The 22,839-nt window shown below is 42.1% G+C and overlaps 1 protein-coding gene across 6 annotated transcripts in view; it reads right to left on the bottom strand.

The window, feature by feature from the left end:
- Fn1 (fibronectin 1) overlaps positions 1-22,139 on the bottom strand; it is a 67,306-nt gene extending 45,167 nt beyond the window's left edge. For all 6 annotated transcript variants that reach the window (XM_038338534.1, XM_038338535.1, XM_038338536.1 and 3 more), the window contains exons 1-13: positions 21,755-22,139; positions 20,466-20,594; positions 19,485-19,622; positions 18,238-18,369; positions 17,120-17,257; positions 14,321-14,476; positions 11,931-12,122; positions 11,061-11,240; positions 10,283-10,459; positions 9,138-9,290; positions 7,997-8,125; positions 6,742-6,885; positions 2,265-2,386 (exon numbers count right to left, since the gene is read on the bottom strand). In XM_038338534.1, coding sequence (XP_038194462.1) covers positions 2,265-2,386; positions 6,742-6,885; positions 7,997-8,125; positions 9,138-9,290; positions 10,283-10,459; positions 11,061-11,240; positions 11,931-12,122; positions 14,321-14,476; positions 17,120-17,257; positions 18,238-18,369; positions 19,485-19,622; positions 20,466-20,594; positions 21,755-21,905 — 1,941 coding nt within the window. In that variant the 5' untranslated portion in view covers positions 21,906-22,139. The remainder of the gene's footprint in view (positions 1-2,264; positions 2,387-6,741; positions 6,886-7,996; positions 8,126-9,137; positions 9,291-10,282; positions 10,460-11,060; positions 11,241-11,930; positions 12,123-14,320; positions 14,477-17,119; positions 17,258-18,237; positions 18,370-19,484; positions 19,623-20,465; positions 20,595-21,754) is intronic.
- Between the last annotated feature and the right edge of the window lie 700 nt (positions 22,140-22,839).

The following is a 22,839-nucleotide window of genomic DNA, read 5'->3' as shown; positions in this document are numbered from 1 at the left end:
ATTACTAGGCCAAGTCATTTACAATGTGCCCAGTGTGTTGTGCTTGCTTCTCAAGCCACTCTTCATCTCTCTGCCAGAAGTGAACACATCACTGCTCCCCCTTTACAGGCGGAGAAATAGTTAAAGCGTTTTTCAGAGTTACACAGTTGAGGTGCTGAACACCTCCCTATGGCCAATTATTGAATAATTTAAAACCAGCATCCTCAATTCAGCCTCTTTCAACTTTTCCAGTAAACTGAGACCCATTTCTCTCTGAAGTGAAAAAAGGCCACACACTCTATCTTTCAACTTGGCAGGATACAGTTCAAGTTCCTTGCCTTATAGAGACACTGGAAAGCATAATATTGGCTTGACTCAGATCCTGGGGCCATCACAAACAAGATTCAACTTTTCTGGTTGTGTGACTCATCCTTGGAAATGAACAACCTATCGAGAGCGGTTAGCCAGCTTTGGGAAAGACTGCAGAAGAATATAATTCAGTTTATTTAATCTTTTCCCTCCGGTTTACATTCTTATATCCTGTCCAACTTCATTAATATGTCATGGACCACAAAACTCATTGCAATAGATGGTTTGGAAAAGAAACACTCAGACTTCAAACAAAAAGTCCTTTTAAGTGTAAATATTCTAAAATGGTTTAAATATCAAATACACGTTTAATGCCCGGAGATTTTTTTTAAAAAATGTTATCCAATCAAGTTTGCACATACTTCAAATGTTCTAGTGCCAGTTTCTATTTTGAAGGTAAATGAAAGTGATCCAAATACTCTTTAAATTTAAGGGTTTGCTTAAATATGTTGAAAGAAATTGAAATTAGCCATTATGTTACTTTAAAAATTGGCAAAAAAAACCCAAAAAAACAAAAACAAAAAACAAAACTTATATACAATGTAAGGTTTCTTAGACATCAGAAGAAAATATCAGAATGTAAAGTCTCAGATTGCCTATATAAAAACAAAACAACAACAAAAACCAGGAATTCTTTGTTAAAATTTTAAAGAGACCCGTGGTGATAGAGTGCTGGCTTAACACGGCCATGGGTCTAGTTCAACTTCCAGCACCATATAAAGAGGGGCAGATGGACCACACCTGCCATCAAGCAGGCAACAGGTAGAGGGAGTTCAAGATCTTCAGCAATATAAGGAATATGCAACTAGTCTTGGCCTAAGGAGACATGCCTCAAAACAAAACACAGCAAAACCCAAACCAAAAAAATACTAAAGAATTTAATCGAACGTGAAGTTGTCTCTATTCAATATATATTTCATACCTATCTGTAAGCCCCCCTTTAGTACTGGCTTTGCAAAATGCTTCAGAGTTAAGTTCAAAGTAAATAAAAATGGAGACAAAATGAAAACATGAAGAGAGAGAGATGATGGGGGAGATAATGAAAGGGGAAAGTATCACCAGTTGATGCTGCCAGATGTTAAGCTGGAGACTGACTCCTCAAGACGATGAACACCACAGTGCAAGAGGACAGAATGATCTAAACAGCGTGGCTTTCCCCCAAAGCATTTAAATTCAAATGCATGAGTTAATGTCATAAGTCAAACGCTTTCTATTGTCTTGGATTATTTACAATTGGGCAGATGTGATTTTAGAAAGTACTTTTTTTTTCTCCCTTCTAAAATAGTGTTTTTCAAATTATGTCATGAACTTTGGAGAGAGCAGGTCTGAGGGAAAAAAGAGACATCAAAGTTTAATAGACTAATAACCTTAGTATAGTTTCAGAATCTAGGTGGCTAGAAAATTCTAGGGTTTGTTTCCTTTCAGAAGCCAGCTATAATCTGTTCTCTGCCCCTGTTCTCTCATTCCCTCATTCCCTTCTGTCTCAACAACTCTAGAAGACCAAAGTACAGTTGACTTGATCAAAAGGGTGACATTCATTTAAACGGCTTTCAAACTCGAAATAATTTGAAAATGCCATTTTACCTTTAACGGAGTTGCAAAGTGTAAAGATATCAAAATTTCAAATTGTCTCTCCATGTTGGATGAGAAGAGCTGTAAGCATTATGGCCTCTAAGACCTTTCTAACATACAATGGCCTAACTTCTTCTAGATATCAAAACAAATAAACAAAAAAACCTAAATCGACATGTCAATTGGACTGACCACAGATTGGCTAGACACTAAGAAAATATGAAAACCATCTGACAAGGGATCAGATCTGTTGACTCAAAAGCAGAAACAAACCCACAGAGCACCATATCCCAACCTGGTAAGGTCAGGAGTCCCGGAGTCCACGGCTCCCGAGCTATACTCACAGGTCTCCATCTGAGAATGTACTTGGTGATGTGCGATGGCTCTGGTGCATTCCACTGGATGGGGTGGGAGTTGGGCTGGCTGGGAGTCTCTGTGATAATTACTTGGACAGGACCAGTTGTGCCTGAAAATGAAAATGTGTGATTTCTTTATCCTGTGTATTCTTCAAGTTTATTACACATGGATGTCTATCCTAAAAGACTGTTTGCTCCTCAGGAAATAAGGGCATAATAAAAATGATTGTGTTTAGTTAAACCTTTTATGTCTTGGCATTAGAAACAGGTTTGGTTTGACCTGGTAATTATTGCCTTTTCCATAAGAAATGCAATAGATTTGTTTCTCTAATAAATAAAACAAAAACCACTCCAATTTCTCACAGCTTGCTTTCTTCTCTGCTTTCAGAGTAAGAGTCGAGAGGCAGCTGTGAATTTTCCATAACACAAATAATGCAGTTGAGAATGCAGACCTCATCTGCTAATTTTATTAAGGTTCTTTTAAGAAAAATTCTGAATCATGGAGGCTCTCAGTGCAGATGAGTCTACTAAGAACGGAGCAACATCCCCAAGGCCATAGGACATGATGGAAAACAAACATTTCTAAATGGGGTTGAGTCCTGGACAAACAGGCAAAGGTAATCATTAAAGACCCAGGCTTATTTCCCCATCCGGCTAAGCCTTCTCTGCATTTGGAAGAAGAGATCTAGTTCTTGTTTCACTTGAGACGTCTACTCTAAGATCACTAATGGGTTAAATTGTTAATAGATCAAGTATTGATTGTTTGGTTGGTTTTGCTTTTTTGTTTTTTTAAAGCAGTTACTGAGTGAAATGACATTGGAACCACGCACTTAAACCTTCAGTGTTTTTACATCTTGATATTACTGTTACTAACACAGTTTAAGATGGATTTAGTTCTTTTGCTTGAAAAATAAAAAGCAAAGTAAGAGAAGGGAATCAATTTTTTAATATACTGGATTCCTCTCAGAATAATAATAAAATTTTGTTGAAAAGGTTTACAGAATAGATATTTAACCTCTCTGTTCTTTAGTCTTTGTCAGTCGAAGGTCATCTGTACAAAGTCCTTCTAAAAACTCAAGGTAAGAATTGCTCCCTGATGGCTCTGTGCAACAGAACCAAGTTTTCCATGTTCATAAAGTAGTGCTCTACACCGCTAGCAGTTTTCTCAGTGCTCTTGGGAAGAAATTATTGACTTTCAATTTAATTAGGGTTTCAGCTTCTAAATTCTTTGAAAACAAAGTTTGCTTTAGTGGAACAGATATGTAACTTACACACTTGTATGACCTCCAAAACTTTTAGAATAATGTGCTCACTTCCACACTGAAAATAATTCAGTTTGTTGGAAACTAACAAATATTCATTGAATCTTAATTTCACTTAATGCTACAAGGTGAATGTCAAAATTCACATATAAAATTCTCAGCTTTGCATCCTAAAGAGGCATAGGCTTCACACACCGCACAGGTTGATCATGTGATTCATTAACAGAAGCCATTTCCATGGCCCTTCCATGCATGAAGAGCCTCACGACTGCAAATACACTAAAAAACAAACTTTCAAATACTATTTAAAAGAGTTCCATAAAAATCAGTAAAAAGAGACACTTGTCCTTATGTGATCTGTGTTAATCTAAATAAGGTTGTCATATACTGATCTTTTAGAGAAACCCCACTACAATCTCTCAGGTAGACAGACATTTCATGTGCATTTTATTTAGTGTGTCAATACTGAATTTGAAGTGGGAAATATGTAATGATTAAATCTCCTTGATAAGTATAAGACAACACAAATGACATTTAACTACTCATATTCTAATATACGGGATGATGGGAGGAAGATGGGGGTGGAGAGATGGTTGTAGAACTACCAAAGCTCTGTTTCCTTTCCTAGACCTCCAGCACAGGCCTGAAATCCGAGTATTTTTTATTTTAATTTAATTTTTTTAAATGCCTAGGTGGGTTGAGGGTACATGTATGTGAACACAGGGGCTGGCAGAGGATAGAGACGTGAGATACCCTCGGACTGGAGTTACAGGCAATTGGCCAGCCAGCGTGAGCACCAGGAATCAAACTGACTTGCATGAGGAGAATGCACTCTTAACCATTGAGCTCCCCAGCTCCCCAGCCCTCTAGGCTCATGACATGCTCCACTTTTAAGGGACTGCTTTAAACACCGAAGGGGACTTAGGGCATTTTTATGTAAGAACGAAAATATAAACTATCCACGTTGTTTTTTGGGTAAATGAAATTCCAGCTCATCACTACACTCTGCACCTGTAATATAAAGACGGGAAAGTTAAAAGCCTAGCTATCATTTACATTATTTAGATTGACAGGTTTTTATAATCCTTTTGATACTGGTTATTTGGTGTAATTTTTTCCAGTGGACCTTCCTGGCATCTACGAGCAATTCCCACTGTGACATCTTCACTTGTGGGATGGCACTTTCCAAATCGGTTAAAAATAAGGTCAGAGTGAGTGGTTTCTGGTAATGGTGACCCTGGAGAAGTTAAACATTCATGAATTTTTCTTTTAACGCCAACCACTTTTCTCTACTTAATTTGCTGAGAGTTGTGCTTTCCTACTTGCTTATTGACAAACCAAATTCCCGTTATCTTTTGTTAGTTTGAACAGCTCTACTGGCTCAGTAGGAAGAACAAACAGGGCAAGGCTCAGACACCGTCTTTCAGCCATCCATGGGCTTTTTATGATTCCTAAACTCTTGAAGCCTCCTGGGCCAGGCACGAGGCACCAAGCGAAGCCCACACGGAGATAATCACTGCACGGTGTCTAAGGTCGAGCACTCGACTCTGCACCCTGAAATCTCTTTTGTGTTCAATGGGCTTTTGATGCTGCCCTTTTTAAGAGACTAGGAGCAAAGTCAGCTGACATAACTCTAATGGAGTGTCTCCTGAGCATCTATTTTCTGAAGGTATAGCATATTTGTAATCAGATCTTAAAGGGTATTAAATTGACCAGGTATGGTAGTACACACATGTGATCCCAGCATGTAGGAGGTGCAGACAGGAGGATCAGGAGTTCAAAATTATTACTGGCTACATAATAAGTTTGAGGCAACCGTAGGCTAGATGAGACTCTCAAAAAGCTAAACACAGAGAAATAATGTTAAATTTTAATGCTTAATGACTCTTAAACCAACAAGAAATACATGTGTAGAGACAGGCCACCTCTCAAAGCAGTCACCTACCCTAGCCCGAACAATGTCTAAAGACTGGGCAGAGGACAGTTTTCCTGCTCAGAAAAGCAATGCATGCGAGGTATAGTGGGCTCGGGATCACTGAGTGTTAATGTGAAGGACAGGAAGGGATTTTAAAGGTGATTAAGCTGGTCTCCCACTGTAAAGCTGAGAAGAAAGAACGAAGCTAACTGGTGTGCCTGTCACAGTCCAGTCAGAGCCAGCAGTCAAGCCTGATCACATGCTCACATGGCCTTTGGCCCCCATAGATTACTCTGGGATGGCGACTCTCTCAGGCAGGTAATTTAATCTTACATTTTAGCATTAACTCTTACAGAGCTAATTTATTATTGTAACTTCTATTACATGTAGACTGTTATCTTTTCCCAAATCTTCTTGTTTCTGAGTACAAGCCAAGTTTCATGTATAAAATTAGGGCCAGCAAGACAGCTCAGTGTAAGGCGCTTGCCGTACACAAGCCTGAAGACCTGAGACTGATCCCAGAATCTGTATAAAGAAAGGTGAAGAGAGAACATCCCAAAGTTGTCTCTGACCTTCACCTGTGTGCCACAGCACACCGCCTTCCCCCCACATACTCAGAGGATAATAAGAAATTAAAATAAATAAATCAGTAGTGGCGATCTAGAGACTTTGCTGAAATGGCTAATATGATAAATTCAATGTAACATTACAGTTATCCAGTGATTTTTAAATGTTTTCCCACAAATTAATAAACCTTATAGCCAGGCACAATGTCTTCATAGAAGAAAACAAAACAAAAAAAAAAACAGCAATAAATATTTCAGGGTATTTGGACTGTGTGGGTGGAGTTGACCAAGTTACTCAACTCTTCTTCCACATTCCACATTCCACTTCATAGACAAAGGAAATGTAACACAGAGAAGGGTTAAAGATGGCAGGGAACATATTTATACCTCATCCTGTGCTTCCTCCCCTCTGTCTATGGGAATTCTGAGGGACAGAATGAAAAAAATCCTTTCCACTTCCAGAGCAAGTCACTATTTACACACACACACAGTGGGGGGGGGGGGAGATAAAATTAACTGCAGTGTAAACTTTAGCACGCACCTTTTCAAAGGCTCTGGTGCTTTTTTAGCCAATGAAGGGTGAAGAGAGGAAAATAAATAAACATATTGAACAGTAACATGTAAAAGGATGAGATAGAGAAAGGCCCCCAATTTGGGCTTCTGAATATTAGTCAAGACTGACGCGTCCCACCATGATTGCAGTCAGTCTCAGAGCTGCTTACCTGGGTAGGTCTGCAGAGGTTGGCAATGCCACTCCCCAATGCCACGGCCGTAGCAGTAGCACTGGTATCTGACACCATGCACAAACTTCTCCCAGGAATCGCCGATCTGGTAAAATGTCCGGGTCTCTGAATCTTGACACTGGTCTAGAACATACGCAAGGAAAACATGAAAACAGTCCCAAACACATCATTGTAGTGTGATAGAGTATATTCTTAAAATATAACTAAAACTTGCAATTCTCCTTACAAATATAGTTAAAATAATAGTTGTACATGTACAGGTGTGTGCGGTGCTGTGCATGTGTGATATGTGTGCATGTGAGTGTTTGAGTACATGCGTGTGCAGTCATTTCCCTATTTCTAAAATAATATTTTGTTCAAATAATTTATCTTATAGAGAAACTAGTCATAAAAACTAAAATGTACATATTGGAAAGGAAAGATATTTAGCTTCCTAAAAGAGAAACATTGCTAAATTTAAAATGTAAAGATTAAAATTTTGGTACATACTCATAATCTGAATATTAATTTTTAAAAATTAGATATCAATTAAAATTTTAAAGTTAAGATATCAAAGTAACTGACTTGCCCTTTGAACAGCAAGAAAGAACTTTGCAATAATTTTGCTTTATATATTCCTTCAAAATTCAGGAGCTCATTCTGCACTAATGAGCTAAATTTTAAACATGAGCAGTGTATACACAAGTCTTTTGGATCTCTCAGCTTTGCAATCTCAAGCCAAACAAACTGCTGGGATCAATTTGTTGTCTCAGGAAGCAGCCTGCCTCCTTTAGCCTGACATCTGAATTGATTATCTTAAACTTTGGATTTTTGGAATAGGGCTATTTTTAAGGTTGAACCTTCGCCGTTAACACAGTTCTATCTATTATACGGTGGGCCAAAGGGCCAAAGGACAGCGTGTTTTGAAAGAAGGTATTTACCAGCTTAGTCCTTTACCCATGTTTCCACAGTCAGTAAAAGAAAGTTCCTTTTCATGATTCAGAACCAAAAAACTAAATCCACTCAACAGAAGTAAAGGACACTTGTCACTAAACTGAGCAACAACAGCAAAAAGATGAGTGGCAGGACAGATTGTACACTGGCTCACGATGAGGACACACTGGGCCAAGCTCTCTGCTGACCACCGCGTCGGGTGTGGGGTGAACGCAATGCAGCAACATCAAAGAGCCGTCCTTATCCACAACTGCCTAACCATGCTCCAAGATGAAACCCTCCAATCACAGCAGCCACTTACCAATGGGATCACACTTCCATCTGCCCCGGCCCTGACCGAAGCACGTACAGTTCAGCATATGTCCCTCCTCATGGCGCTTGTGGAATGTGTCGTTCACATTGTAGGTGATATCATCCACAACGCACTGATCTGCTCAGGGAACAGTTGGATAGTGATGAACTTTAACTAATGAAATAGAAGAAATTGTACTTTTTCATAGCATTAGGTTCTACTGCTGGATTTAACTGCTGCTAAAATATCTTTTCTACTGGAATAGAGCAAGCTTTTTTTAAAGCTTAATAACATAACTTACTTCCCTCTTATTCTGTCTAACAGACTTATAATTGTCAAAAAAGTCCTAAACTAAAAACAACGGTAAACTATAGCTTCCTGTGAATAAACTAGTGTTTCAACAAATAAATGTCCTAGTTCCTCTAACATTCCTGTTTAGTTGATGATTTTATTTAAATTCTGATTGTCACAATTAGATGAGTAGAGAAGTTTGTATAGTATATATTATAATGTGGTCTGGTTTCTGGAATGAAGAGGAATTGTGCTGGGTGGTTTCTGCCAACTTGGCGCAAACCTAGACATATCTGGAATGAGAGAATCTCAATTGAGACAATGCCTCCATAAGACTGGCGTATAGGCTGCCAAAAGGTTAGGGGCACAAGCCTTTAATCCCAGCACTTGGGAGGCAGAGGCAGGCAGATCTCTGTGAGTTTGATGCCAGCCTGGTCTACAGAGTGAGTTCCAGTACAGCCAGGGCTACACAGAGAACCCTGTTTTGAAAAACAAAACAAAACAATAAACAAACAAACAAAAAAACAAAAAAGAAAAAGGAAAAAAAGAAGAAAAGATCTTATCTGCCCTAGACAGAAACACAGGCATAATCTGGAGCTAAAAGGATCAAATATTGGTGCTCTCCTTAGGAAGCCACCCTTTTGGCTCAACTTAAGTACTTACATCTGGGACTGTTTCCAGAGCCCCAGAACTACCCAACTCTGTCAGCTTTTCTCAACGGACTGCTGGAAACAAGAAACCTCTCCAGCACAGTAAGTGGAGGAAAAACCTGGCACTGGGTGCTTCCTTTTCTGCTTTTGGCAGGTAAGGATTTTCACACAGTCCCTCTGTACCCCTGCTCACCAATACATCAGCGTACCTCGGAGCTGGGAGTAGGGAATGCAGGCCCATTCTCCGCGACCGTTACCAACACACGTGCACCTCATCATGTGGCCCAAATCATGCTGCTTATCCCACTGATCCCCAATGCGATACATGACCCCTTCGTTGGTTGTGCAGATCTCCTCATGGGCTATTTGGAAAAGGATCAAGAAATACTTGCTAAATGATCACGTGATAGAGATGGGCAGGCATAGGAAGTTACTGGTCTTGTTTGATGAGTCTAAGACCTCTCGTTTGGGAAGAAGACGTGCATGCACACCGCTGGATGAAGGTGGAGTTTTGAACCCTCCAGGAAACAAATAGTCCAGAGGGGATTGGAGAGAAACACCAGGAGAGCTGGAGAATCAGACTAGGAAAATCTCTTACATTCTTTCAGTTGATTCTCATTATTTAGAAGGCTGGATTTAACTACAGCCTGGTGACTTCACGTATTTCAGCTCACTCTAGCTCAAAGGAATACTGAGCATAAATAAAATCCCATGTAAAAGGGACTTCCCTCTTAAACCCAGTGCCATCTTTTGCTGAAATGAGAAAAAGGAAAAGTACTGTCTTTTCCTTGCCTCTTCCCACACATGACACTCAAGTTCCTGGTTCTACAACTGGAAAATAAAATGTCTTCTACAGGACTCCCAAAACTTAAAAACAAAATAACCAATACCCGGTTCCTCCTTCATTATTTAGGTAAACCAGGGACAGTTCTCTATTTGTCAGGTAACAATTTGACTTCTTCTGATCACTTTGTTCTTTATAACTGTGGTGTCAGTCAAACTGGCTATGTGTCAATAACTATTAGTCTGTGACAATGAGTCAGATAGTTTTATTGTGAATTTACATTTGAAGACATAAAGTTTTAAAAGCACTTGGCACTGTGTTCTAGTTTTTGACATTCAGTCATGTCAATGGGAATCTTTCTTTTTTTTCTTTTTTTCAATTTTTTTTAAATGGGATCTTAAAAGCATATCGATAACCAGTGCTATTGATGGTTTTCTCAAATTGCAAACGTAAGATATAATACATATATGTGTATCATACTTCCCCAAATTGTCTTAGGGAGAAATGAAGGAACCAGTATCCACAGGCTGCTAGTAGACCACAGGCATCACTCACAGGGCCTCATCTTACCAGCCATGGGGCAGAACCCAAACTTCTGGTCCACGTCATAGTTCTGGGTTGTTCCACACCATTTCATGTTGTCCCTCCTGCCCTCAGAAGTACAGTCGGTGTAGTTACGGTTGTTGTACAGGAAGGGGAAGTGGCACAAGGCACCGTTGGAATTTCCACCTCGAGTCTGAACCAAAACTGCCCAGGACAACACACAAACAGGAAGATTACAGCTGAGCTTTGTTGTGTACAACGAGCATAGACGACCAAAGGCTTAGACAGAGCCAGGTTCCGGCTGCTAATTCCCAGAGGGCCTATCACAGAATAAAAGCTATCTGATAATATAGTCCTAAGCTTCTTAGTGGATTTTCATCTTCACTTTCAAAATAGATTTAAATCTCATGTTCTCTCGTTTTCCCAGCCAAGGAGGAAAAAAGATTAAATGATAGCTTTGTGTAAAATATGGCTCTAAACAGAAGATAAGCAGAGGCACCCTTGACATTTATCCTGTGTGTTCATCAGCTCGGAGGGATCATCCACTGATTTCAATACTTGAGTGTCTTTAATCACTTCATAATCTCTATGTGTCAAAGTAATCAAACCACAGGGCCCTTTCCCTCGGTGTCATTTCCCCAGTGGTGCTAAGGGACATGGAAAAGAGCCTCTGCTGTGGAATTAGCTGTGTGTCTGGGTCCAAACAGATCAAAGCGGTGTTTCTTGTGCAATCTCACAATTAATGATTGGCCTCTGGCAAGCAGGAGGGCTTTCCTCACTGCTCTGGTTCTCCCAGGACACTCACCGGCATGGTCAGTACAGAAAGAATACTTCTGGTCTTGCTCATAGTTTGAAGTTGTGCTGCACCAGAGATGCCCATCCTGCCGTCCTTCTGCGGTGCAGGAGTAGAAGGTCCGACCATTGTAGGTGAATGGGAGGACACAGGGCTCCCCGTTTGAATTGCCACCATAAGTCTGGGTCACAGCTACAAGTATAACCAAGGCTCTCGGTCAGTACAGTTGCTCCCTAACCCCACCGCACCCCACTGGTGGCAAATTTCAAATTTAAATGGAAGCTAAGCTTGTGCCATTAAAGAACAAAGTGAGAGTCATCTGGTGAATGAGCAATCAAAATGTATTATGATTTAGGATAGAGCCATGGGCCAGAGTTCCTCTGTTAATGTCCTTGGGAGCCACATCTGTTGTGCCATGACTCAGTTTCTCTACTTGTAAAGCTTTATTAGTCATGGTCCAAAGATGATGGAGAGAGATTTATGGTTATATTCTGTTAGAATAAATAGTATACAAGGCTATTCCAGGGTAAAAAATTAAAGATAGACATGTTTGTAACCTAGAGAGGCTGTGAGTTGTTGAAAGACATCTATAATTCCAAATTTAAAACTCAAAGTACAGATTATTAGCTATTCACAAAACCAGTGCTCTTATAAGCATCCCTTTGGCAAATACAGAAAACACAAAGCAGCTTGATCCTCATTACGGGAAGAAAATACATAATGTAAAAAGACTAGAAGAAAATGTCAACCATTGCAATCTATCACAGGAGGGTAAGAATATAAACTATTCTGGTTTCATTGTTTTACATTTTTTTGCAAACAAAGACACTGCAGAAACTAAACGTAGGCTCCCTGGTGATACTGTCTGGAGATGGCACCTACCTGTCTCCTGGCAGCTAACTCCATTGCCCAGGCAAGTGCACAGCATCTGCTTGTTTCCCTGTGACTTCAGCCACTGCATTCCCACCGAGTAGACCACACCGCTGTCTGTGACACAGTGGCCGTATGGAGCGGGCTGCAGGGGAGTCTGAGGCTGGTAAATGGCTGTGCGGACATCTGTGAGGGAGCCAGATCCTAAGAGCATGGGGATGGAACATTATAAACTTGAAGAGAGAAATCAATGAGTCCAGAGTCTTGGCCTGACCTGGAACTTGAATGAAATGTCCCATCCTGTGCGTTAGCTTTTGCTTTCGGTCCAAGAAGCGATCCAGAAGACCCCTCCAGATAAGCTCACCTGGGTCACCAGAATAACATATCTAAGTGACAGACATTGTTCTGCCACACAGCACAGGTCATCCTCAACAAACCCTCAAGCAAAGGAGGCATCTTGTCTGTGAACTTCACACTCCTCCATAGCTCCCCTCCTGCCTGGCTGTCATTATTCCTGAGTGCCATGCCCTGCCTTCTCCTTCACCCAAAATGGCCTGCCTCCTCCTTCCTCCCTCACAGATAGCTCTCATACACGCAGTGTGGGGGCCTTCCTCTTCCCGAGAGAGGCTGCCAATTCAATGACTTCCTGGCCTCTCTGAAACTGCGCTCACAGGAGGGTATCCTGGATAGCCACAGATTTCCCATTAGGCCCTCTAACTGATGTTGTTACTCAGCAGAATTACTTAGGGGGAGTGTGTGTTTTCCTAAACCAATGGATCCTCACAAGTTTTCTCGGATAGTAACACAGCAGAATATGCTCTCTCCAACTTTTAGAAATCTGTGCTCTGAAGGCCAGAGCCCACAGCAGCAGCAGAGCTGGCAGGAGAATGAATGGCTAGCGGGGTGAATTGAGCATCTCCCCAGTGCAGCTGAGCACTAGGGCCCAAAGACAGCTCAGACAGAAGATGTCAATGGTGTCAGAGCCCCCCATACAGAAGAGTGCCAAGGCCTTTGTAGAATAGGTTGTTTTGCTTAACATTGTTTCTCGAACCTTTTAATAATGAAATATCTCAGCATCATATTAGCAATGTCATCAGAATAGTTAGCATGCATTATTTATCTCAGTCAACTCCCAGTTAATTCTTAACGTAGCTCAGTAGACTGACATTTGTAACTTCTCTTTCCACAATAGCTATTTTATTGATGATAATTGGATAATGTAGAGATCATCAAATATAACCTTGTTTGCTTTCACATGAATTAACTAGGTCAAGATAAACTCATTGAAAGGAAAAAATCTAATTACTATTAGCTAAAAGATTGATTGCTAAGAGGCTAATAACAAGGCTAGGATATCACATAGCTACAAAATAGATGAGAAGGCAAAGCACAATAGTGGGAAGGGAATCTTCAAAGGCTGTACTGCTCTCTTCAGATGTGTGTGTGGGAGAGAGACTGTGTGTGTTCTATTGAACAGGCTTGACTAAAACTCACGAAGTAGCCAAGGATGACCTTGAACTTCTGATCCTCCTACCTCCATTTCCTGACCCCTGGAATCATAGTTACGACCCCACCCCTCATTTCATCAGGTCTCATTATGAATGGCTATGAGCCACCATGTGGTTGCTGGGAACTGAACTCAAGACCTCTAAAAGAGCAACTTAACCTCTGAGCCATCTCTCCAGGCTTCATACACGGTTGACAAACACTCTACATGAACACTCTCAACCCTTCTTCAGACTCTTATAAACCACCTGTGATGCAAATATCTTTACTTCTTCAGTTGTTCTTTTAAATTCTATACAGTAACTATTGTTTGTTTGCACGCTGACAATTGAACCCAGGGCACTGAGGATTCTAAGTGCATGTAACACACTCATTCACTATTAATCATGCATCTGAGTGAGGATAAATGTGCACGTATACATGCACGTGTATGTGAGAGCATGTGCACGTGGACGTCAGGGATCGAGCCCAGAGCCAATCATGTTCTCTAGGATAGCCTCTCTCATGAACTTGGAACCCCCCCACCCAAGTAGGGTATGCTGACATACCAGTGACCCCGCCCTCCTGCCACCAGCCACTTGGTACAGAGATGACACAGCTACACCTGGATGTGTATGTTGATTCTGGGTGCTGAACTCTGCTTTTATGCATAAAGAATTGTGCTGATGAAGCTATTACTTGAGTCTCACTATGTTTTTAAACCCCTGTACTACTTATAGTTTTAAATCCATTTCTCAACATCCAAGACCTATTTTCATGCCATTCAAAACTTTGTTCAAAATATCGCATGACTATTTTTAAATAAAATTATGTAAACGATCTCAGCTTTTTAGCTGAAACCCTATAAACCATCTTCAAATGGCACGCCAAGCTATTCCCCGGTCCCAGCGCCTCACCAGCTGAAGTGCTCTGAAGAGCGTGTCGCTCACACTTCCATTCCCCTCTGCCATTGCCTGTGCACACACACTGGAGCAGGTTTCCTCGGTTATCCTTCTTGCTCCAGGTGTCTCCAATTCTATAGGATGTCCGGGTGTCCTGATCATTACACCTGTCTGTTTCAGAAAAGAAGCATTGAATAAGGAATTCAGGTAGTCACTGACAAGCAAACAGTCATTCAAACAAAATCAGGAGCATTGTGCTTGAATGCTTATAAGTGGCAGTTGGTATGACAAGTCCTTACCCAGTGCTAGTGCTACAGATATGGAAATTCAGATACTGTTAATTATAGTACAGTCCCACCCCTCCAATTTGAAAAAAAAAAAAAAACTTCTTTGGTATCTTTCACTGATTTAAAAAATAATTTTTGGCCGGGCGCTGGTGGCGCACGCCTTTAATCCCAGCACTCGGGAGGCAGAGGCAGACGGATCTCTGTGAGTTCAAGGCCAGCCTGGTCTACAAGAGCTAGTTCCAGGACAGGCTCCAAAGCCACAGAGAAACTCTGTCTCGAAAAACCAAAAAAAAAAAAAATAATAATAATAATATTAATAATAATTTTTGAAGACTTTTTATATTGCTTCTTGGACCCAATTCATTCTCTGGCATTCTACTGTTCTCTCCCGGTAACTATTGCATATGGCCCTCCATCCAACTCTCCTCACAACCACAGAAGCAGTAGGGAGGCAGACAGTTCTGAAAAAGCTTTGTCCAGCCATCCCAGGGAAGCCATGTCTTGATTAAAGCATCCCTTCCTCCACTTTCTGTGGAACAACAGTTTCTTCAGCTAGAAGATTCTTTTCCTGTCTTGCTCTAAAATACCTGCTTTACAGGTCACAAACAAAATGACTACTGCCATTAGCCACAGCACCTGGCAGGTAGAGGCAGGAGGATTAGGAGTTCAAGGTCTTTCTTAGCAACATAATAAGTTCTAGGCCAGACAGAGCTTCATAAAAATTTGTCTCACAATAATAATAACAATAATAAAACCACCACCAAAATGACCGTTTATCCCGTGGCTAAAAGATGTGCTCTGGATACTGCCTCTTCTCATTGCTGTAAGAAAAGCTGGCCTCAGGCATCCTTAGTGTCCCTTCGAAGATTGTATTGAAGTCTTAATTGCTGCTTCTGTGTTCAAAGTTCTATCTGTAGAATTTTAAACTAACAACAGCGTTGGAATTTGCTGAAGCATGGTTTTAAAATGAATGTAAAAATCAAATCAAAATATCTTGAATGTGTTTTATTTATTTAGCTTAAAATAGTTAATTAAAAATACCACCCAAGGTCAAATTCCCTAAACAAAAATAGATCATGGAAAATGATCAAATATTTCCCCCAAACTTATGGATTCATTAGCTCTTTAGCATTTAAAAATGTGATGATCTTCAGTCTTCCCAGAACTTTGTAGCAAGATTTTAGCTTAAGACAATTAGACAAGTAACTGTGGACCTCCGAGAGGGCTCATTGAGTAAGGGCACTTGCCACCAAACCTGACAACCTGAGCTCGCTCACTGGACCTTGCGTGTGGAGAGAATCAACTCTTCCAAACTGTCCTTTGACCTCCACATGCACAATGGGGCATGTGTGCCTCCCAACTCCACATACAAAATAAACAAATTTAGAAAGAAATACAATGCAAACTCTTACCTAACCCTTAAAACTCTTCTGATAGCAAGCTAAGAAGTTTCTTAAAGAAAAATCGTTTGTTCAATGAAATATAGTTATAGGTAAGGGAGGGAATTCGGAATTGGACAATAGCCTGGCCTTCAGAGATGAGGAAGGTTTGTATATATCTAGTTACTTACAAAGCACAAGATTAGGAGTGTCAACAAAGATACTGAGAAGGTTCAGGTCTGACAACATTGGGAGCTGTGGTCTCGACAAAAGCACCAACCTGCAAAGGCCTTCCTATGACCTTTGTGTGTGTATGTGTTTGCCTTTATTAATGGGTGATTTTTTTTCCTGACTCGGCATTTACAGCAATATCTAATTCACAAAAAGGCTAGAACCTTCATAGCCATATTGCAGTTCAAGAATAAAGATGGGTTATAATTTTTTTTTCGAGACAGGGTTTCTCTGCAGCTTTAGAGCCTGTCCTGGAGCTAGCTCTTGTAGACCAGGCTGGTCTCGAACTCACAGAGATCCGCCTGCCTCTGCCTCCCGAGTGCTGGGATTAAAGGCGTGCACCACCACCACCCGGCTAAAATGGGTTATAATGTAAACAGTTGGTTAGCTCAATAAATGAATACACAGAAATTGGTTTCACTTTCCTATTAGAAAGAGAATACTGAATACTTCTCATTTTCTCAAGATTTTTGTTTTCTAAATAAACCTTATTTAAACTTCAAACATAGCAGGAAATCTGAACTTCTAGAACCTTTCATTTCCATGTCAATAGCTCCCCCATGTAAAGGGATTTATTTGCATGCTACTTTAGGGATTTAATTGTCCTTAGTACTAGGAAAATATCTCAGTGATAATCTCTAGGTCTAAGATGACCCATTCAGTATTTGAATAAACAGTAAAGTTCTTTTTACTAGCTGACTGCCTAAGATAGTATTGAATTGAGAATTTCTTTCTCTACTTATTTAGTGTTCTCTGAAGAAGCAGAATGTGTTGGTTTTAAAATTTTTCTGGACATCTTAAAGTTGCCAAAGCGTGTTGATGTGTTGGGTCTCTTCCAAGTGAGGTAGCATTACAACTCTAGGAATTCAGAAGCCAACAGCAGAGAGCATTTTCAACAGAAAAGAGCTAAAACCTACTTCTGGAGGAACAGGTGATACGCCCATTGCCTTCGCCCAGACAAGTGCAGTCCACCATCATCCAGCCTTGGTAGGGCTTTTCCCAGGTCTCACCCACGACATAGGAAGTCCCAGCAGCATCATCAAAACATTTTTCAGCTGTAGAAGAAATTGAAAGACAGAAAGAGAGAGAGAGAGAAAGCTATTTAAAATTATAGTGTCTCCCTGTAATTTAAAGTGTAGCGGTAAGCAAAAATCCAGCCACATTTTTTTTTAAGTAGCACTCTATTCAGGGAAAAGAAGGCACGCCCTGCAGCTAAGCACATAGCAAGTAGCCAAAGCAAAAGAAAGCCCTGGGCCAGTTGGCAGGCAAATTCTTTTCTAATGAGTACACAGACTGCGCTTTCTGCCGGTTCCCAAGCTTTTCACTAGCATTTCAAATGAAAAGAATCAATATATGTACCCCTTGGGAGATGGTTCTTTGCAAAAATGATAATTTCCTTTTTAATCTTTAATTTATTTATGTGGTACTGGGGACTGAACCTTTCAGTTGCTTCAGCAAGTACTGTGTCACTAAACTGTGCCCCTAAGCCATATCCCAATCTGAATTGCGAATGACTTAAGGAAGAAAGTGATTTAAATTTTAGGCCTCTATGAAAACCAAAGACAAAACAAATGTGTAAAACAACAACCATGATTTGGAGAACTAGGAAACAAAAAACTTTTGGAGTCACAGAGTACAAGTGACTGAAAGAAAAGGTTTGTTTGTAAAGAAATCAGCAAGGTGTGACCAGAGCCTCATGCCATTCTGTGCTTCAGCCCACTGCATTCCAACAAGAAGTGTGTCCAAAGTGTCACTTTCCCTCCTTAAATAACAAGTCTTCACCAAGGGGACAGGATCACATATAAACAAAAAACCACTTCTTCCTCAATATTTTAACTATCTCAGGCTTTTGAAACAAAATCAGGATTTCTCTATGGTTTATACTTCAGGATGTGATTTCGTTAAGACTGGGAATCGCTGAACATTTCACTAATCATTACGCTGCTGTTCAGATACCCTGCCCAGTAGTTTGGGTTCCACACATGACGACTTTGCACCCCTCTTTCCCCCACAACCACACCAACAGGCCACTTGCCTATAGGTTTACAGGTCCACTCTCCTTTGCCATTGCCCAGGCACAGACACTCCAGCATGTACCCGCCAGTCTCGTGTGGCCTCCTCCACTTGTCACCAATCTTGTAGGACTGGCCCCCTTCATGGCAGCGATCTGTTACAGATAAAAGGCGAACGTTAGGAGAGAGTGATACAGAGAATCAACAGAGGGGGTGGTCTTGTGTTCCATCTGAAAGAGGTACTTATGTGGACCCAAATGAGACCCCTAAACCTGAGAACAGTTTCCTGCCAGAGACAGGAGAAAAGCTAACAGCATAGCTGCTCACATTGGGTCAACTATTGAAGAAGTCACAGGGAAATCTGAATGGCAAGGGGGTCATAAATGATGGGCTGAGCATTCCAATTGCCTGGAGCAGGGACAGACTGCATTTTACTCTAGGGTGTAAATATCACTCGCTGGAAAGCAAGCATGCACACCCATGAGTGGAAACCCTGACCGAATTGTCTGCAGAATTATAAACACTGTGTACTATTGACTCTTGGGTTTTGCTAAGAAACTTGGAAAAACCCTAACATTAAGTGTTGGGAATGTTGGAGTAGTCAGAAGGGACTAATTGGTTCTTTTGGACAAAAGACTTACTTACATTTAAAAGCTAGCTTTAAAAAATTGCCTTATTAATAGAAAGTACTGGCAACCCTGTGAGTCATATTGGAAAGATTACCTTAGCTACAGAGTTCATGAAGCCCAGCACCCAAAGTTCCTTGGAAATACATGGTGTTCATCATCTATGTTGTATTTGAGAACAGAAAGATCAGCTCCCTAAGTCCTATTTATTATAAAGAACCAGACTCAGGAGAAAAAATAAAAGCATGACTGGTTCAACACTGTGGATGATCAATCTGGCTTGAAGATCCAAGGTTATTTAAAATAAGAAGGTCCTTTGGGTATACATTAGTGAAAAGAACCAAGAGAGCTACCTGGTTCCACTGTATACACACACACACACACACACACACACACACACACACACGGGGGGGGGGGGGGGGGAGAGAGAGAGAGAGAGAGAGAGAGAGAGAGAGAGAGAGAGAGAGAGGGAGAGGGAGAGAGATCCACCTTCCTCTACCTTAGGTGCAAGAACTAGGTGGGCAACCACATGGATATGGTCATGGGAGTAAATATTCACTCCTGAGCAACAGAACAGGGACAGGAAGGAGAAGCACACGCTGACGGGTACCCCCAGCACGTTAGGTACGGAATGCCTTTCTTACTTGCGATAGTACAGCTGATTCTCCCTCGCCCGGCCCCAATGCAGGTACAGTCCCAGATCATGGAATCTTTAGGGCGCTCGTAAGTGTCACCCACTTTGTAAGTGTTCCCAGTGTACTTGTCAAAGCAAGTCTCTTCAGCTGTGGAGAAGAAGAAGCCCATGTGAGCCTCACACACACAAGCTCTCTACCCTCTCCCATCCACCTGAGGGAAGACACCCCTCTTCCGATTTACAAGCATGGCTACATGCAACCGAAAGGAGACTTAAAATGTCAAGTTATGCTTTAATGAAACCATAGTTCTTGGCAAGCTCGGCAATTTGTCCTCTATTTACAATGTAAAGAATTCTCAGGAAGAGGCCACACCCTAGGACCAGCCTGAGTTGCAAAGGACAGATTTCAAATTCCAACCTCAAACTGGGGAAATCAATTCATGGCCACGTGGGAGACAAAGAGTTTGAAGGCTGCCTCCCTCTCAGCAGGTGCTGGCCTTTGTCAGCCTGACTGAAATGTTTCCCCTGGAGCCAAGCAGCTTCTCTGAAGGAACTGCTGTGATTCACAAGAAACATATCAAGAGGCTTCAAAGGCTCAGGCGTGGTGGTTTCTCACTGAACTGCAGAGAACAAATCACTTTACACACAAGTGCTTCAGAGTAATTTTTGGCCCATAATCTGAGAGCCAAAGATCTGAGATAACTTTCTAATAAATTAAACTTTTATAAGTTTTCTTTCTGAAGGAAGAAGGGCAAAAGCCTTTCATTTTTCTAATCAAACTCTTTGGGAGAATAAAAGGAAAGCTTTGGACACTAGTTTGAAATACATTTGTTTTCAAGGTAAGGGGAACGAGCATGTGAAAAGCCAGTATCAGTGGTTTTACAAAGATGGAATTGCTGGCAATTCTCTGGGGTTGGGGGTGTTTTTATTGAAAGCTAACTTTAATAAGTGAGCATCATTTCTGCCAGTGACCACACTGCCTTCCACTTACCTTCCGGTTTACTCTCGCAGTTAAAGCCCCGGCTTCCTCCATAGCAGGTACAAACCAAGGCGTTGCCCAGGTAGGTGCGTTCCCACTGCTGGTTTATCTGATAGTGTTTCCCATTGTCAAAACAGCCAGCTGTGAAAAATTGAAGGAAGAGAAAGGTTAACAAAATGAAGCTATTTTTTTTAACAGTTTCATCCCTCCTCTTTTTCCCCTACAAAATTATTGAATTTTCCCAAGTGAATGGGTGAGTCTGAAAGAACACAAAGTCTCTTAAAAGCAACATTCCACTAAAATACAGATGTGGAAGCTAGCTCTCCAAAGACTTAAGCGTTATTTATGTAGGTGGATATTTAGGTGCTTTTTTTTTTCTTATCCTTTAACTTGGCTGAAAGTTATACAATGATGTCATGTCCATCTGGCCAGGGGAAATACATCAGCAGAGTGGAAACGCTCTGATAGGCAAATAATAAAAATTACTTTTAAAACATCTGAGAACCATCAGTACTCTTAGCAAAATAATAATAATAACAGTACAAGAAAGAAAACTTTAAGTTGTGTGTGTTGCTGACTATGAACCCCCAGCTCTGTGGAAGCTGAGGCAGGAGAATTGGACACAAGCCTGGGCTACACAGGCTAGCTTAGGCTACAATGTGAGATCAACTCAAATAAATAAATAAATAAGGAAAGAGAACTTTCAAAATTTCCTCTAGCCCAAAGTAAAGCAAGGGTGTGCCTCTGAAAAACTCTAAGAGAAATTCCAGTCCTTGCTCTTGGTGAAGAATCTCGAGGTATCCCCAAAAGCAGCACTGAGCCGACGACAGCTCTTTTAAGCTAATCAGAAACTACCGATATGGATATTCTTTCCTCATTCCTATTTGGAAAATATTCAGTAATACAGAAAATAAGGACCAGGGTGACCACACTAATCTCATATGTAAAATGTATAGATTCGTGTCGCTTTTCTCTTTCACCACAAGTTTTGACTCCTGGAAGGGAAATCTGAAGGTGTAGAATTGGTTAGCGCGCTACGGGGGGAAAGGGGGAGGGCGGGGGGAGCACCATACGGTCCACGCCTCAACTGCAGGATCTTCTCCAGAGCCCTCCACCCCCAACCAGCCAGTTCAAACCTAAGCCTTTTGTGTCCACAGCTGGCTTCTCTCAAGAAAGCGCACACTCACACACGCTCGCCCAGCCACGCACGCGCGCAAAACTTTAGCTTCAACTTCAGCGGGCGCTGAGGACTGACCCTTCCCTGTAGCCCCGCCGGTTTCCGCCAGACTGTCGGTACTCACGCTTGCTTTGACTGACAGCCACCGGGGACTGAGGCTGCACGATTTGCTGAGCCTGCCTCCTGTTCTTCCCGGCTTCGGTGCAGCGCACTGCTGTCCCCAGGAACAGGACGGCCAGCAGCAGCAGCCGCCCGGGTCCCGGACCCCTGAGCATCTTGAGTGGATGGGAGGAGAGCCGCCCTCCCCAGAATGCAAGTGGCCCCGAAGTGTGGTTCCTTTCGCAGCCTGCGGGGCAAAGTCCTGAGGTGCGGACGCCTGTAAGAAGATGGGAAACAGAAGATGGAAAGAGGGTGGGAGAGGACCAGAAGTTGTGGCCGCAGGTCCCGCTTACGCCCGGGGATCCCTCTCCTCCCCTAGTGCAACTCAGCGGGTGCGGGCGGCTGAGCCCCAAGAGCCGGGGCTTATATGGGACAGTCCCCTCCCGCCCCCCACGAGGCCCTGCGGGCTCGGGAGGAGGGACCGGCCCGACTCCCCCCACCCTTCCTGCCGCCGCAGCCGCCGCCGACCGCGCTCCGATTGGCCCGGAGTCTGAGTGACGTCACGAGGGACGGTGGGTTCGCCCCGAACAAAAGAGATGCTGATCTCCCGCCAGGTTTGGGGCTAGAGAACTTTTTTTTCCCTTTTGGTTTCCTTTGCGGTGGTCAAACTTTTTGGAGGAGGATTGGGGGTATGGATGGGAAGCGACTGTAAAGTGAGGTAGACTAGGAGGAAAGGGAGAAAGGAGCTGGAACTGTATGAAGCCTGGGGTGGCAAGGCTTGCCCCCTCTTTTTACATTTTTTTAATTAGTGTCTGTGGTAGTGTTTGAGAACATTGCGTCACCTCTGAGAAAAGTCTGTGTTCACCGGAGTGTATTTTGCGGCGAGCGAAAAAGTCATAAAGTGGCCACCACCTTGTCGCTGTAGGAATCCAGACTTCACTTTTGCGGCCCCAGGGCGGGGTGGCTCCTTCTGGGTGCTTTTGCTGGGCCTCCTGTGCGCCGCCTAGGGTCCTCTTTCTTTGCTCTACCCTGTTGGGCTCACACATTCCCCCACCCCCCACTCCTGCACGCCATACCTACGGGGTTTTGCGGAGGAACCGGCTGGGGGAG

Source organism: Arvicola amphibius, chromosome 8, assembly GCF_903992535.2.
Source record: "Arvicola amphibius chromosome 8, mArvAmp1.2, whole genome shotgun sequence".
NCBI lineage: Eukaryota > Metazoa > Chordata > Mammalia > Rodentia > Cricetidae > Arvicola > Arvicola amphibius.
Note: the sequence above shows the minus strand (reverse complement) of the source record. Positions and strands in the feature narration are given on the sequence as shown.